Raw genomic sequence first — 14755 nt, 5'->3', positions numbered from 1 at the left:
CACGCTAGAAACACACGCTAGAAACACACGGCTAGAAACGCCTAGAAACACACGCTAGAAACACACGCTAGAAACGCACACTAGAAACACACGCTAGAAACACACGGCTAGAAACGCCTAGAAACGCACGCTAGAAACACACGCTAGAAACACACGCTAGAAACACACGGCTAGAAACGCCTAGAAACACACGCTAGAAACACACGCTAGAAACGCACACTAGAAACACACGCTAGAAACACACGGCTAGAAACGCCTAGAAACGCACGCTAGAAACACACGCTAGAAACACACGCTAGAAACGCCTAGAAACGCACACTAGAAACGCACACTAGAAACACACGCTAGAAACACACGCTAGAAACACACGCTAGAAACACACGCTAGAAACGCCTAGAAACGCACGCTAGAAACACACGCTAGAAACACACGCTAGAAACACACGCTAGAAACGCCTAGAAACACACGCTAGAAACATGCTAGAAACACACGCTAGAAACGCACGCTAGAAACACACGCTAGAAACACACGCTAGAAACGCCTAGAAACACACGCTAGAAACGCACGCTAAAAACGCACGCTAGATCGCACGCTAGAAACACACGCTAGAAACACACGCTAGAAACACACGCTAGAAACGCCTAGAAACACACGCTAGAAACGCACGCTAGAAACGCACGCTAGAAACACACGCTAGAAACACACGCTAGAAACGCACGCTAGAAACGCACGCTAGAAACACACGCTAGAAACGCACGCTAGAAACGCACACTAGAAACACACACCTAGAAACACACGCTAGAAACACACGGCTAGAAACGCCTAGAAACACACGCTAGAAACACACGCTAGAAACGCACACTAGAAACACACGCTAGAAACACACGGCTAGAAACGCCTAGAAACGCACGCTAGAAACACACGCTAGAAACACACGCTAGAAACGCCTAGAAACGCACACTAGAAACGCACACTAGAAACACACGCTAGAAACACACGCTAGAAACACACGCTAGAAACACACGCTAGAAACGCCTAGAAACGCACGCTAGAAACACACGCTAGAAACACACGCTAGAAACACACGCTAGAAACGCCTAGAAACACACGCTAGAAACATGCTAGAAACACACGCTAGAAACGCACGCTAGAAACACACGCTAGAAACACACGCTAGAAACGCCTAGAAACACACGCTAGAAACGCACGCTAAAAACGCACGCTAGATCGCACGCTAGAAACACACGCTAGAAACACACGCTAGAAACACACGCTAGAAACGCCTAGAAACACACGCTAGAAACACACGCTAGAAACACACGCTAGAAACGCCTAGAAACGCACGCTAGAAACACACGCTAGAAACACACGCCTAGAAACACACGCTAGAAACACACGCCTAGAAACACATGCTAGAAACACACGCTAGAAACACACGCCTAGAAACGCACACTAGAAACACACGCTAGAAACGCACACTAGAAACGCACGCTAGAAACACATGCTAGAAACGCACGCTAGAAACGCACGCTAGAAACACACGCTAGAAACACACGCTAGAAACGCACGCTAGAAACACACGCTAGAAACACACGCTAGAAACACACGCTAGAAACGCACGCTAGAAACACACACCTAGAAACACACGCTAGAAACACACGGCTAGAAACGCCTAGAAACACACGCTAGAAACACACGCTAGAAACGCACGGCTAGAAACGCCTAGAAACGCACGCTAGAAACACACGCTAGAAACACACGCTAGAAACGCACACTAGAAACACACGCTAGAAACACACGCTAGAAACGCACACTAGAAACACACGCTAGAAACGCACACTAGAAACACACGCTAGAAACACACGCTAGAAACGCACACTAGAAACGCACGCTAGAAACGCACGCTAGAAACGCACGCTAGAAACGCACTCTAGAAACGCACGCTAGAAACACACGCTAGAAACACACGCTAGAAACGCACACTAGAAACGCACGCTAGAAACACACGCTAGAAACACACGCTAGAAACACACGCTAGAAACACACGCTAGAAACGCCTAGAAACGCACACTAGAAACACACGCTAGAAACACACGCCTAGAAACACACGCTAGAAACACACGCCTAGAAACACATGCTAGAAACACACGCCTAGAAACGCACACTAGAAACACACGCTAGAAACGCACACTAGAAACGCACGCTAGAAACGCACGCTAGAAACGCACGCTAGAAACACACGCTAGAAACACACGCTAGAAACACACGCTAGAAACGCACGCTAGAAACACACGCTAGAAACGCACGCTAGAAACGCACACTAGAAACGCACACTAGAAACACACACCTAGAAACACACGCTAGAAACACACGGCTAGAAACGCCTAGAAACACACGCTAGAAACACACGCTAGAAACGCACACTAGAAACACACGCTAGAAACACACGGCTAGAAACGCCTAGAAACGCACGCTAGAAACACACGCTAGAAACGCACACTAGAAACACACGCTAGAAACGCACGCTAGAAACACACGCTAGAAACACACGCTAGAAACACACGCTAGAAACGCACGCTAGAAACACACGCTAGAAACGCACACTAGAAACACACGCTAGAAACACACGCTAGAAACACACGCTAGAAACGCACACTAGAAACACACGCCTAGAAACACATGCTAGAAACACACGCCTAGAAACGCACACTAGAAACACACGCTAGAAACACACGCTAGAAACGCCTAGAAACGCACGCTAGAAACACACGCTAGAAACGCACACTAGAAACACACGCTAGAAACGCACGCTAGAAACGCACGCTAGAAACACACGCTAGAAACGCACGCTAGAAACACACGCTAGAAACGCACGCTAGAAACACACGCTAGAAACGCACGCTAGAAACACACGCTAGAAACGCACACTAGAAACACACGCTAGAAACGCACGCTAGAAACACACGCTAGAAACGCACGCTAGAAACACACGCTAGAAACGCACGCTAGAAACGCACGCTAGAAACACACGCTAGAAACACACGCTAGAAACACACGCTAGAAACACACGGCTAGAAACACACGCTAGAAACACACGCTAGAAACACACGCAAGAAACACACGCTAGAAACGCCTAGAAACACGTGTTTTATCTTCCGCAGTGTCGAGACCTTCAGGCGGTGTTTGAGTTTGCGCTGCCAGAGAAAGCTAAAGTCTCATGCGTGTGTGAAATGGCCAACACAGATAGATCTGACAGGCCACACCATAATAACAAGCACACACTGTGTTACACAGCATCTGATGTGCCAGCGATACACTATCAGGCCTATTATCTGCACATTATTACTGTGGTAAAGCAGGGAAACGCTGTAGGATTAAAAGCGAACGGAAGGAAGAAACGTTTCTCAGATTCCTGTGTTATCCTGGATAATCTAATGGAGTCGTGTCACGTTCCCAGTAATGAAGCGGACTGGAGTGATGAAACCCGAGCTGGGCCGGGCCGGTTCTCCAGCGGATCCCGTGGGATTGTGGGATGTCAGCGGGAGATCTGTGTGTGCGCTGATGAAATCACTTCATTGATCCACACGGGGAATGAAACGGGTTCCAGAGCGAGAGGATGTTTTAGAACTGTTTTGTTTCGGACTGTCATCTTCCTTTTTATATATGATTTATGATTATTAGGTTTTGGCCATAAACCAAAAATATTTATTCAATAATTTTTTGTTACATTTATTTTATTTTATTTTTGAAACAATACATTGTCCCTTATAGTGAGAGTGTGTGTGTGAGTGTGTGTGTATGCGTGTGTGTGTGTATGCGTGTGTGTGTGTGTGTGTGTATGCGTGTGTGTGTGTGTGTGTGTGTGTGTGTGTGTGTGTGTATGCGTGTGTGTGTGTGTGTGTGTGTGTGTGTGTGTGTGTATGCGTGTGTGTTTGTGTGTGTGTGTGTGTGTGTTTGTGTGTGTGTGTGTGTGTGTGTGTGTGTGTGTGTATGCGTGTGTGTGTGTGTGTGTGTGTGTGTGTGTGTGTATGCGTGTGTGTTTGTGTGTGTGTGTGTGTGTGTTTGTGTGTGTGTGTGTGTGTGTGTGTGTATGCGTGTGTGTGTGTGTGTGTGTGTGTGTGAGTGCACGTGTCACCTCGCAGCTCTGCCACCGGTTGGGAATGTTGGGTCTCAGCTTCTGTTCACACACGACTCTCCTCATCTCCTCCACCGAGGGGTCTGACTGGACCAGGTCGTGGTACGGCAGCTGGTAGTCCTCGTGAATGCCTGCGCAAACGTGTGTGTGAGGACAAATCAAACCACAGACGACAACACAACACAACACAACACAACACAACACAACACAACACAACACAACACAACACAACACACACAATCCTCGATCTGTCGGACGGGAATGAAGAAACTCTGGGAATATATCATGTATTTAAGCAGCAGAACTAAAATGGTTATTAGTTTTTAATTCTTTCCTTCCTCCTCTAACCCTCGCTTGTCTGGCAATAGCCCCTTTCACACAGCGCTTTGAACCCGGGAAATTGCCGGCAAATTGCCAGAGCGCCTTTTGTGTGAACGCAAACTCGACCCTGGATTTATGCCGGGATCGATGCCGGGTCGGGACCTAGTAACATTGCCGTGTTCAGTCCCGGAACGCGCCCTGTGTGAACAAAAGCCGTAACAATGCCGTGTCGTAGTGATGACGCTGAAGCTGGGCTCGTTCTCCAGCTGTGAAACGGTAGGCTACGTAATGCGCAATTTTATGATCGAATCAGAGAAAAAAAATGCACAAGCGAGAGAGAGAGAGAGAGAGAGAGAGAGAGAGAGAGAGAGAGAGAGAGAGAGAGAGAGAGAGAGAGAGAGATCGCAGCATAAGCAAACTTAAGACGCTGCTGAGACATTACAAGTCACATCGATGTCACGTGTCTTTACGTGTCTGAATGAACCAAAATCAGACGAACCTGGGTCAAATCCCGGGTCACTTTATCCGTGTATTTTCCGGAATCTCTGTGTGAAAGGGGCTTTACGCTACTCTGAGCAACGCCTGAACTGTGTATTTGAGCACTTCCTGTGTTGTTTCTGCCTCTTCATGACGACTGCTGGCTTTGGTCCTCATTTGTAAGTCTCTTTGGACGAAGGCGTCTGCTAAATGACTGACTGTACATGTATTAAAGTGTATTAAAGCGTGTCTGCTTTCATCAGAACACTAGCGCTGGAGAATACCTCCGATTGAACACCGGCTGGCGATCTCCCAGAACACCAGACCCATGGCGTAGATGTCGGCCCGCTTGAACGACTCGAAGTGCTTCATGTTTATGGAGTCGTCGAGCACTTCTGGGGCCATATACCTGTGAACGACACCGGAGAACAACACTTTCATATCTGATCAAGCAAAGTCATAATCCAGACATTTATGAACCTATGAAACAAAAACAAGGTGTTTCTCAAGGTTGACTGTCATCTTTTTACCAAGGGATGAAAGAAATGCCCTGAGAAGGAGAGAAACCACACGCTTTCAAGGCAGTGAGAAAACAAATCAATATAGAATTAAAGTGAAATTGAACAGAGCAGAGAAGCCTGACCTTCACAGGCTTTACCTCCACTTTAAACTTGATCCTACTTACTTAAAAAAATGTAGTATGTTCAAAATATTCTGCAATTTAAAAATAAAATGGATAAAAACAGGAAAAGAAAAACATATTTTCTCTTGTAGCCTCAAATTGTCAATATTATGTATTTTTACTACAAAAACAAGTGCATACCAAAGGAATGAAATGCATAAAAATTCATTAAACAATATAAAATAATCAATTAAAATAAGAAATAAAACAAAAAATGTTTTTACATTTGTTTGTGTAACATTTGGTTTTATTTACGGCACGAAAACGAGTTTCTAACACTTGTGTTTAAAGTGTGTTTTCTTACACTATAATATTGACTGTGAATGATGCATATTCATGCAGTGCATGCTGTTAATTACTATTACTCAGTCTCTAAATGTATAATTACACTGTGACAGGGACATCTTAAAATAAAGTGTAGGCAAAGAGGTTTATAAAACAACACAGATTACTCTCGACAGCGTAACAGCAGAGAAGCGGACTTACACCGAGAGATCGCTCCTTTCCAATGCGTTAATTCAGTTTGATGCAATTTCATCAGCGGCATGAACATTACAGCGGATGAATCATGAAATGTCCACTCACACACACACACACACACACACACACACACACACACACACACACACACACACACACACACACACACACACACACACACACACACACACACACACACACACACACACACACACACACACACACACACACACACACACACACACACACCAGGGCTGTCAAAATGGCTGAAAAGCTAAATTCAAATTTCTTTCTTAAATATTAGCAGAATTCGAATTATAATTTCTAATTCTAAAGGCAATACTTGATGTTAGAGGATAAAAGTACTGTACTGTCTCCTGTGTCCACAAGAGGGCTCAAGCGAGCGCAATAAGCAAATATAAACCAAATCAAGCATCGCATCTTTTATTGAAATGAAATGACATTCACTTTTTAAAGTGCATTAACTTTTGAAACAATTGTTCTTGAATAAAATATAATTTCCTTAATGTGCATGCTAGGAAAATTAGGTTAGAATAGTGCATAACACTGTGTTTGTGTATCAGTAACCTGAGAAAACACACTTCAACACACAGCGTAATGAACAGTTTTTGCATTTGAATGTGCTGTTTTGTTTTGTTTTTTAATTTGATGAATATTCTAAATGCGAATAGTACAGCCCTAGTACACACTGCTAATATGATCAGACAGGGCAGAGCACTGCGAGTTCAGTTGAGTAATAAACAACCTAAAAGTCTTTAATAAAACATTAGATGTTAGATGACTTAGCAAACGCACCTGAAGCTAAAGCTAACACACAAGCGCTCGCTGTGAGCCGTGAGCTGAGGAGACACACACCGCCAGAGGTTGAGGAGCGCTGAGATTTTAAACGTTTCTAAAAGAGTCTCTTCTGCTCACTAAAGCTGTGTTTCTCTGATTAAAGTTCTCTATGTGAATATATAGTAAAGTGTAATTTATTCCTGTGATCAAAGCATCATTACTCCAGTCGTCAGTGTCACATGATCCTTCAGGAATCATTCTAATATGATGATTTGATGCTCAAGAAACATTTATGATTATTATCAGTGTTGAAAACCGTTATTTCGATTTTTATTTCGGGATTGTTTGATGAATATAAAGCATTAATCACAGGAATAAATTACACTTTATTCACATAGAAAACAGATGAATTACATTATAATAATATTTCACTGTTTTTACTGTATTTTTGATCAAGTAAACCAGCTTTAATGAGCAGAAGAGACTCTTTCAGAAACATTATAAATCTTACCGATCCTAAACTTTTGACTGGTGTCCCTTCTTCATATCACTGCTTGGGTTTTAATGCATTGTGGGTAGACAATGAGCCGAAGAGTGAAAGAGTGATGGGAGAACGCACCGTTTGGTTCCCACTCTGTGATTGGGCGCGATGTCGATGGTGTCGGTGGCGGAGTCGTGGCGGACGGCCAATCCCAGGTCTGCGATGCAACACGTCCCGTTCTTCTTCACCAGTATGTTCTTGGACTTCAGATCCCTGTGGGCGATAGCAGGCTTTCCTGGAAGCAAACGCAGGAACACCAGATTACAGGCTGAAGAGAAGAGTGCCATCCTTCACCTTCACAACTGAGAGAACTTTAATGAAATCTGAGAGATTTTTATCCAAGCACAACTTTGGAGCGGTTCAGTCCGAGTCTCCGGAAGAGCCACGACTGCTTCACGTGACGAACAGATTTAATCCACAGATGAACTCTGATCAGGAACATATCTAGAGCTCATCAGACATGATCAACAGAAGCTCATCAGACATGATCAACAGAAGCTCATCAGACATGATCAACCGAAGCTCATCAGACATGATCAACAGAAGCTCATCACACATGATCAGCAGAAGCTCATCAGACATGATCAACCGAAGCTCATCAGACATGATCAGCAGAAGCTCATCAGACATGATCAGCAGAAGCTCATCAGACATGATCAACCGAAGCTCATCAGACATGATCAGCAGAAGCTCATCAGACATGATCAGCAGAAGCTCATCAGACATGATCAACAGAAGCTCATCAGACATGATCAACCGAAGCTCATCAGACATGATCAACAGAAGCTCATCACACATGATCAGCAGAAGCTCATCAGACATGATCAACCGAAGCTCATCAGACATGATCAACCGAAGCTCATCAGACATGATCAACCGAAGCTCATCAGACATGATCAACAGAAGCTCATCAGACATGATCAACCGAAGCTCATCAGACATGATCAACAGAAGCTCATCAGACATGATCAACCGAAGCTCATCAGACATGATCAACCGAAGCTCATCAGACATGATCAACAGAAGCTCATCAGACATGATCAACAGAAGCTCATCAGACATGATCAACCGAAGCTCATCAGACATGATCAACAGAAGCTCATCAGACATGATCAACCGAAGCTCATCAGACATGATCAACAGAAGCTCATCAGACATGATCAACAGAAGCTCATCAGACATGATCAACCGAAGCTCATCACACATGATCAACAGAAGCTCATCAGACATGATCAACAGAAGCTCATCAGACATGATCAACAGAAGCTCATCACACATGATCAACAGAAGCTCATCAGACATGATCAACAGAAGCTCATCAGACATGATCAACAGAAGCTCATCAGACATGATCAACCGAAGCTCATCAGACATGATCAACAGAAGCTCATCAGACATGATCAACCGAAGCTCATCAGACATGATCAACCGAAGCTCATCAGACATGATCAACAGAAGCTCATCAGACATGATCAACAGAAGCTCATCAGACATGATCAACCGAAGCTCATCAGACATGATCAACCGAAGCTCATCAGACATGATCAACAGAAGCTCATCAGACATGATCAACAGAAGCTCATCAGACATGATCAACAGAAGCTCATCAGACATGATCAACCGAAGCTCATCAGACATGATCAACAGAAGCTCATCAGACATGATCAACCGAAGCTCATCAGACATGATCGACAGAAGCTCATCAGACATGATCAACCGAAGCTCATCAGACATGATCAACAGAAGCTCATCAGACATGATCAACAGAAGCTCATCAGACATGATCAGCAGAAGCTCATCAGACATGATCAACCGAAGCTCATCAGACATGATCAGCAGAAGCTCATCAGACATGATCAACAGAAGCTCATCAGACATGATCAGCAGAAGCTCATCAGACATGATCAACAGAAGCTCATCAGACATGATCAACAGAAGCTCATCAGACATGATCAGCAGAAGCTCATCAGACATGATCAACAGAAGCTCATCAGACATGATCAACCGAAGCTCATCAGACATGATCAGCAGAAGCTCATCAGACATGATCAACAGAAGCTCATCAGACATGATCAACCGAAGCTCATCAGACATGATCAGCAGAAGCTCATCAGACATGATCAACCGAAGCTCATCAGACATGATCAACAGAAGCTCATCAGACATGATCAACAGAAGCTCATCAGACATGATCAACCGAAGCTCATCAGACATGATCAACAGAAGCTCATCAGACATGATCAACAGAAGCTCATCAGACATGATCAGCAGAAGCTCATCAGACATGATCAACCGAAGCTCATCAGACATGATCAGCAGAAGCTCATCAGACATGATCAACAGAAGCTCATCAGACATGATCAACCGAAGCTCATCAGACATGATCAGCAGAAGCTCATCAGACATGATCAACCGAAGCTCATCAGACATGATCAACAGAAGCTCATCAGACATGATCAACAGAAGCTCATCAGACATGATCAACCGAAGCTCATCAGACATGATCAACCGAAGCTCATCAGACATGATCGACAGAAGCTCATCAGACATGATCGACAGAAGCTCATCAGACATGATCAACCGAAGCTCATCAGACATGATCAGCAGAAGCTCATCAGACATGATCAACCGAAGCTCATCAGACATGATCAACCGAAGCTCATCAGACATGATCAACAGAAGCTCATCAGACATGATCAACAGAAGCTCATCAGACATGATCAACCGAAGCTCATCAGACATGATCAACAGAAGCTCATCAGACATGATCAACAGAAGCTCATCAGACATGATCAGCAGAAGCTCATCAGACATGATCAACCGAAGCTCATCAGACATGATCAGCAGAAGCTCATCAGACATGATCAGCAGAAGCTCATCAGACATGATCAGCAGAAGCTCATCAGACATGATCAGCAGAAGCTCATCAGACATGATCAACAGAAGCTCATCAGACATGATCAACCGAAGCTCATCAGACATGATCAACCGAAGCTCATCAGACATGATCAGCAGAAGCTCATCAGACATGATCAACAGAAGCTCATCAGACATGATCAGCAGAAGCTCATCAGACATGATCAGCAGAAGCTCATCAGACATGATCAACAGAAGCTCATCAGACATGATCAACAGAAGCTCATCAGACATGATCAACCGAAGCTCATCAGACATGATCAGCAGAAGCTCATCAGACATGATCAACAGAAGCTCATCAGACATGATCAGCAGAAGCTCATCAGACATGATCAACCGAAGCTCATCAGACATGATCAGCAGAAGCTCATCAGACATGATCAGCAGAAGCTCATCAGACATGATCAGCAGAAGCTCATCAGACATGATCAGCAGAAGCTCATCAGACATGATCAACAGAAGCTCATCAGACATGATCAACCGAAGCTCATCAGACATGATCAACCGAAGCTCATCAGACATGATCAGCAGAAGCTCATCAGACATGATCAACAGAAGCTCATCAGACATGATCAGCAGAAGCTCATCAGACATGATCAGCAGAAGCTCATCAGACATGATCAACAGAAGCTCATCAGACATGATCAACAGAAGCTCATCAGACATGATCAACCGAAGCTCATCAGACATGATCAGCAGAAGCTCATCAGACATGATCAGCAGAAGCTCAGACCCGTTCTCACATGTCACATGTCTTTCAGATGATGGCGGAATTTAAATTTTTGTCTTTTCCAGTTTAGTTTTGTTGATCACTTTGCCTGTGTTAATGCTGATAACTGCATAACATTTGGCACAGGTGTGTATTTTTGTTGTAATTTTACTATTTCACCGCCATTTCCTTTAAAAAATCTATTTTGCACTAGAAACACACAATAGTTCCTCTCAGTGCCTTTTGGACACAAATGTCCCCATTGAAACCCATGAAAACTGCTATTTTTAATCCCAGGGCAATTTAACTATAAAATGATGCAATCTTTGTTAAGAGGCTTTCATTCTGTTGGCAAGGCTTCAAAATTTACATTTGTAAAAAAAATTATCAGATGGAGCCATTTTTTCAGGTTTGGTCTATAAAGCAAAAACTCGCTTTATTCCTGTTTTCTGCTTCGGCATATTATAGAGCCAACTGGATAAATTATGCAAGGATAATTGTGTGTGTGTGTTGTTATGGATGTCTGAGTGTGGTTGGTATGTGTGTTATAAACATAAATGTGTGTGTGCATGTGTGTGCTTGTACTATTGAGAGAGAAAATATATATTTTATATAAAATAAAGGGTCTTCTTTAAAATGAGACCAAATTTAAGTCTGTGCTCCCAAGCTTCTGTTTTTTGACACTGATATTTTTGTCCACAATGTTCCCTATGAGTAACTGTTTTAACTGATGCTCGAGGGTGAAGTGAACAACCCCTGGGGCTCTGAGGTGAGAATTGAACGACCCCTGGGGCTCTGCGGTCAGAAGTGAACGACCCCTGGGGCTCTGAGGTCATTTTTGGCTGAAAATTTTAGGTGTTCTGGTACGAAACTTGGTAAAGGTTTTGGCACTTGCTGTGTGAACACACAAAAATCATGGACCTGATTGGAACAGGTTAAATGGCCCTGGAAACAATAGTCACACTTGTGCTCCTCGCAGTCAGAAATGAGCGTATTGGTCGAATTTCCTCCAGTGGAAGCGTTTGGTACTGCAGCCAAACAGAGTCTCACTGAAAGCTCTTTTTTTTTAGATAGATGTTCTCAAATTTGGAACACAACTTGTTTAGTTTTGTGGTTTTAGAGTAAAACGTGTTTTTTAAAATTTAGATTTCATCAAAATTGAAAATGGTATTTTTGTTTTGTGTAAACGTACAATTCTGCAACTTTTTTTAAGTTTACTTTTTAAAACTTTTTTCACTTCAGCAATAATCTGCCAAGTGTCGTCTTTGAAAAGAAATCAAACTTCAGTCTATTTACCACAGTTTCAGTTGGAAATAAGTTGGAAAAAAAAGTTCAAAAAGTGAATAAATGGATTATAAATACAGTGTAAATATAATGTAGTGCCATAAAATCCCCTAAATACAAAATACTAAATAAAAAAACATTATCAAACTAAAATATATTACATTCCTTTTATAAAAATAAATAAATAAATAAATCTGTCATTCTTGACCGACATGTGAAGAGCACCAGAGGGTTTCATGAGGCCTGAAGCAGTTTCTCAATAGTCTGCATGTAGTATCGTAAAACGTATATTTATTTTTTTACATGTTTTCATAGACATGTAATATTATAATACAATGTTATTTTGATATATAAAAACACAGGGTATTTCAATGGTACAGGTAGCGATGTTGCAGCATCGGGGTAAAAAATACAGTTCAAAAGCAGAGGCGAGAATATCCTCTTATCATTCATAATATTATTTTTCTTATTTAACGCTCTCTCTTCATAGATACTTTCTATGCTTGGTTATGCAGTCCCTAACAATTTACTTGCCATTGTTATGTGTCATTGCACTCACACATACACGTCTATATTACTAACAGACCAATGTCGCTCTACACTGACCAAGAGGGGACTCTCTGAACGATCTCTACCTATCCAAGAGGGGACTCTCATAGCCTGCAATGGAGCTGTGTGTGTGTGTGAACAGTTAGGCAGTGAAGTCTGTCTTCATTATGTAACTATATATATATATAGTATATTATAGAGTATATTATATATTACGCCTGTTATTATTCATAATATTATTTTTCTTATTTAACGCTTATGTTCTCTCTTCATAGATACTTTCTATGCTTTGTTATGCAGTCCCTTTAGGGTCTATGACAGAAATAGCTCTTTAAGGTAACGATTTCTGGTCACTACTTTGTACAGTGAATTATGATTTTATTAATCAAAATGAACTTTGTGTCCCCAGTTGGATGGTAAAGAACGATACTTGTTTGGCTGCTTTGTACATTTCTTGCCATCACAAACACATTGTAAAGATGTGAGGTCAATCTCAAAATGTTATATCAGCTTTCTACATACTGATATTTATTGAGAGTCTCTTCTGCTCATCAAAGCTGCATTTATTTGATCAGAAATAATAGTGAAATATTATTACAATGTAAATCAGCTGTTTTCTATGTGAATATATATAGCAGAGTGTAATTTATTCCTGTGATCAAAGCTGAATTCTGATGCTGTACCACAGTAATACCCTGTTGTTTGACACTACAGCATTACCACAGTATACCGGCAGAACATGAGCTGAATATTACTTATGGTCAGGGTTTGAAAATGAATATATAATTCATTGCCTTATAATGCATAAACAAATGAAAGCTTGTTTACAGCTGTAATAGTATAATAGAGCGATCTGAGCTGATCTCCAAGAGCTTGCCTGTGACTCTCTTATAGTCTCATTTAACGGAGCATTATGTCTCAATTATACCAGTGTAATAAAGCTGCCACGCCGGTGAATGAAGCTGGCCTTAACAACAAACAACTCACAAAACCCCATCAGCTACTCTCCACTGTGATGAAGACGTCGACATCAAGCAGAAACACTGCGATCCTGGACTTCAAGAGGCAGACGTTTACTCAAAGCACTATTTGTATATGTAATTTAAATGAATAGAAGCTCGCTGGAGCCACTGGTGTTTCAATGAGCTGAGGGGCTGAGGGAGTCACACTCAAACCTCTCGAAACGCCCTCGCTTCATTCCTCCAACACCAGCTCAGTGTTTCTGTCGGCAGCTGATGTCCATTCATTCCTTACAACACAACTAGACGAGGAAAGTTTGATGTTAGCTGAAAGTTTGAAAAGACTTTTAAAAGTTTGAAGTCGGAGGATTTTACTTGGAAGTCAATAAAATGCTGTTAACATATTCTAACATGTTGCTAGCCTGATTTAACGTGTTGCTAACATGTTTTAACATTATGCTAGCCTGATTTAACACATTGTTAACAATTATAACATTGTTTAGGACATTGATATCATGTTTTTACATGTTGCTAGCCTGATTTAACACGTTGTTAACATGTTTATAACATGGTTTAACACATTGATATCATGTTTTAACATGTTGCTAGCCTGATTTAACACGTTGTTAACATGTTTATAACATGGTTTAACACATTGATATCATGTTTTTACATGTTGCTAGCCTGATTTAACATGTTGTTAACATGTTTATAACATGGTTTAACACATTGATATCAGGTATTAACGTTGCTAGCCTGATATGAAATGTTATTAACATGCTTTAACATGTTTCTAGCCTGATTTAACACATTGTTAACGATTATAACATTGTTTAGGACATTGATATCATGTTTTTACATGTTGCTAGCCTGATTTAACACGTTGTTAACATGTTTATAACAT

General features: G+C 42.0%; 1 protein-coding gene and 1 long non-coding RNA gene across 7 annotated transcripts in view; both read right to left on the bottom strand.

Moving 5' to 3' along the window:
• The window catches only part of tgfbr1b (transforming growth factor, beta receptor 1 b), an 87874-nt gene that overhangs the window by 11512 nt on the left and 61607 nt on the right, over positions 1-14755 (bottom strand). For all 6 annotated transcript variants that reach the window (XR_014210039.1, XR_014210040.1, XR_014210041.1 and 3 more), the window contains 3 exons: positions 7513-7669; positions 5218-5342; positions 4136-4266 (listed from right to left, as the gene is read on the bottom strand). Coding sequence is in view for 2 of the 6 variants with exons in the window: in XM_082184551.1 (XP_082040677.1) it covers positions 4136-4266; positions 5218-5342; positions 7513-7669 (413 nt within the window). In the remaining 4 variants the exon portion in view is untranslated. The remainder of the gene's footprint in view (positions 1-4135; positions 4267-5217; positions 5343-7512; positions 7670-14755) is intronic.
• Positions 11444-14488, bottom strand: LOC309509737. The gene is made up of 2 exons (XR_014210047.1): positions 14420-14488; positions 11444-14315 (listed from the first exon to the last, which is right to left on the bottom strand). It is a non-coding gene; the product is annotated as an uncharacterized lncRNA (long non-coding RNA).

Source organism: Leuciscus leuciscus (assembly GCF_965113295.1).
Source record: "Leuciscus leuciscus genome assembly, chromosome: 11".
Classification (NCBI taxonomy): domain Eukaryota; kingdom Metazoa; phylum Chordata; class Actinopteri; order Cypriniformes; family Leuciscidae; genus Leuciscus; species Leuciscus leuciscus.
The sequence above is the reverse complement of the archived record's forward strand: the minus strand, read 5'-3'. Positions and strand labels throughout refer to the sequence as shown.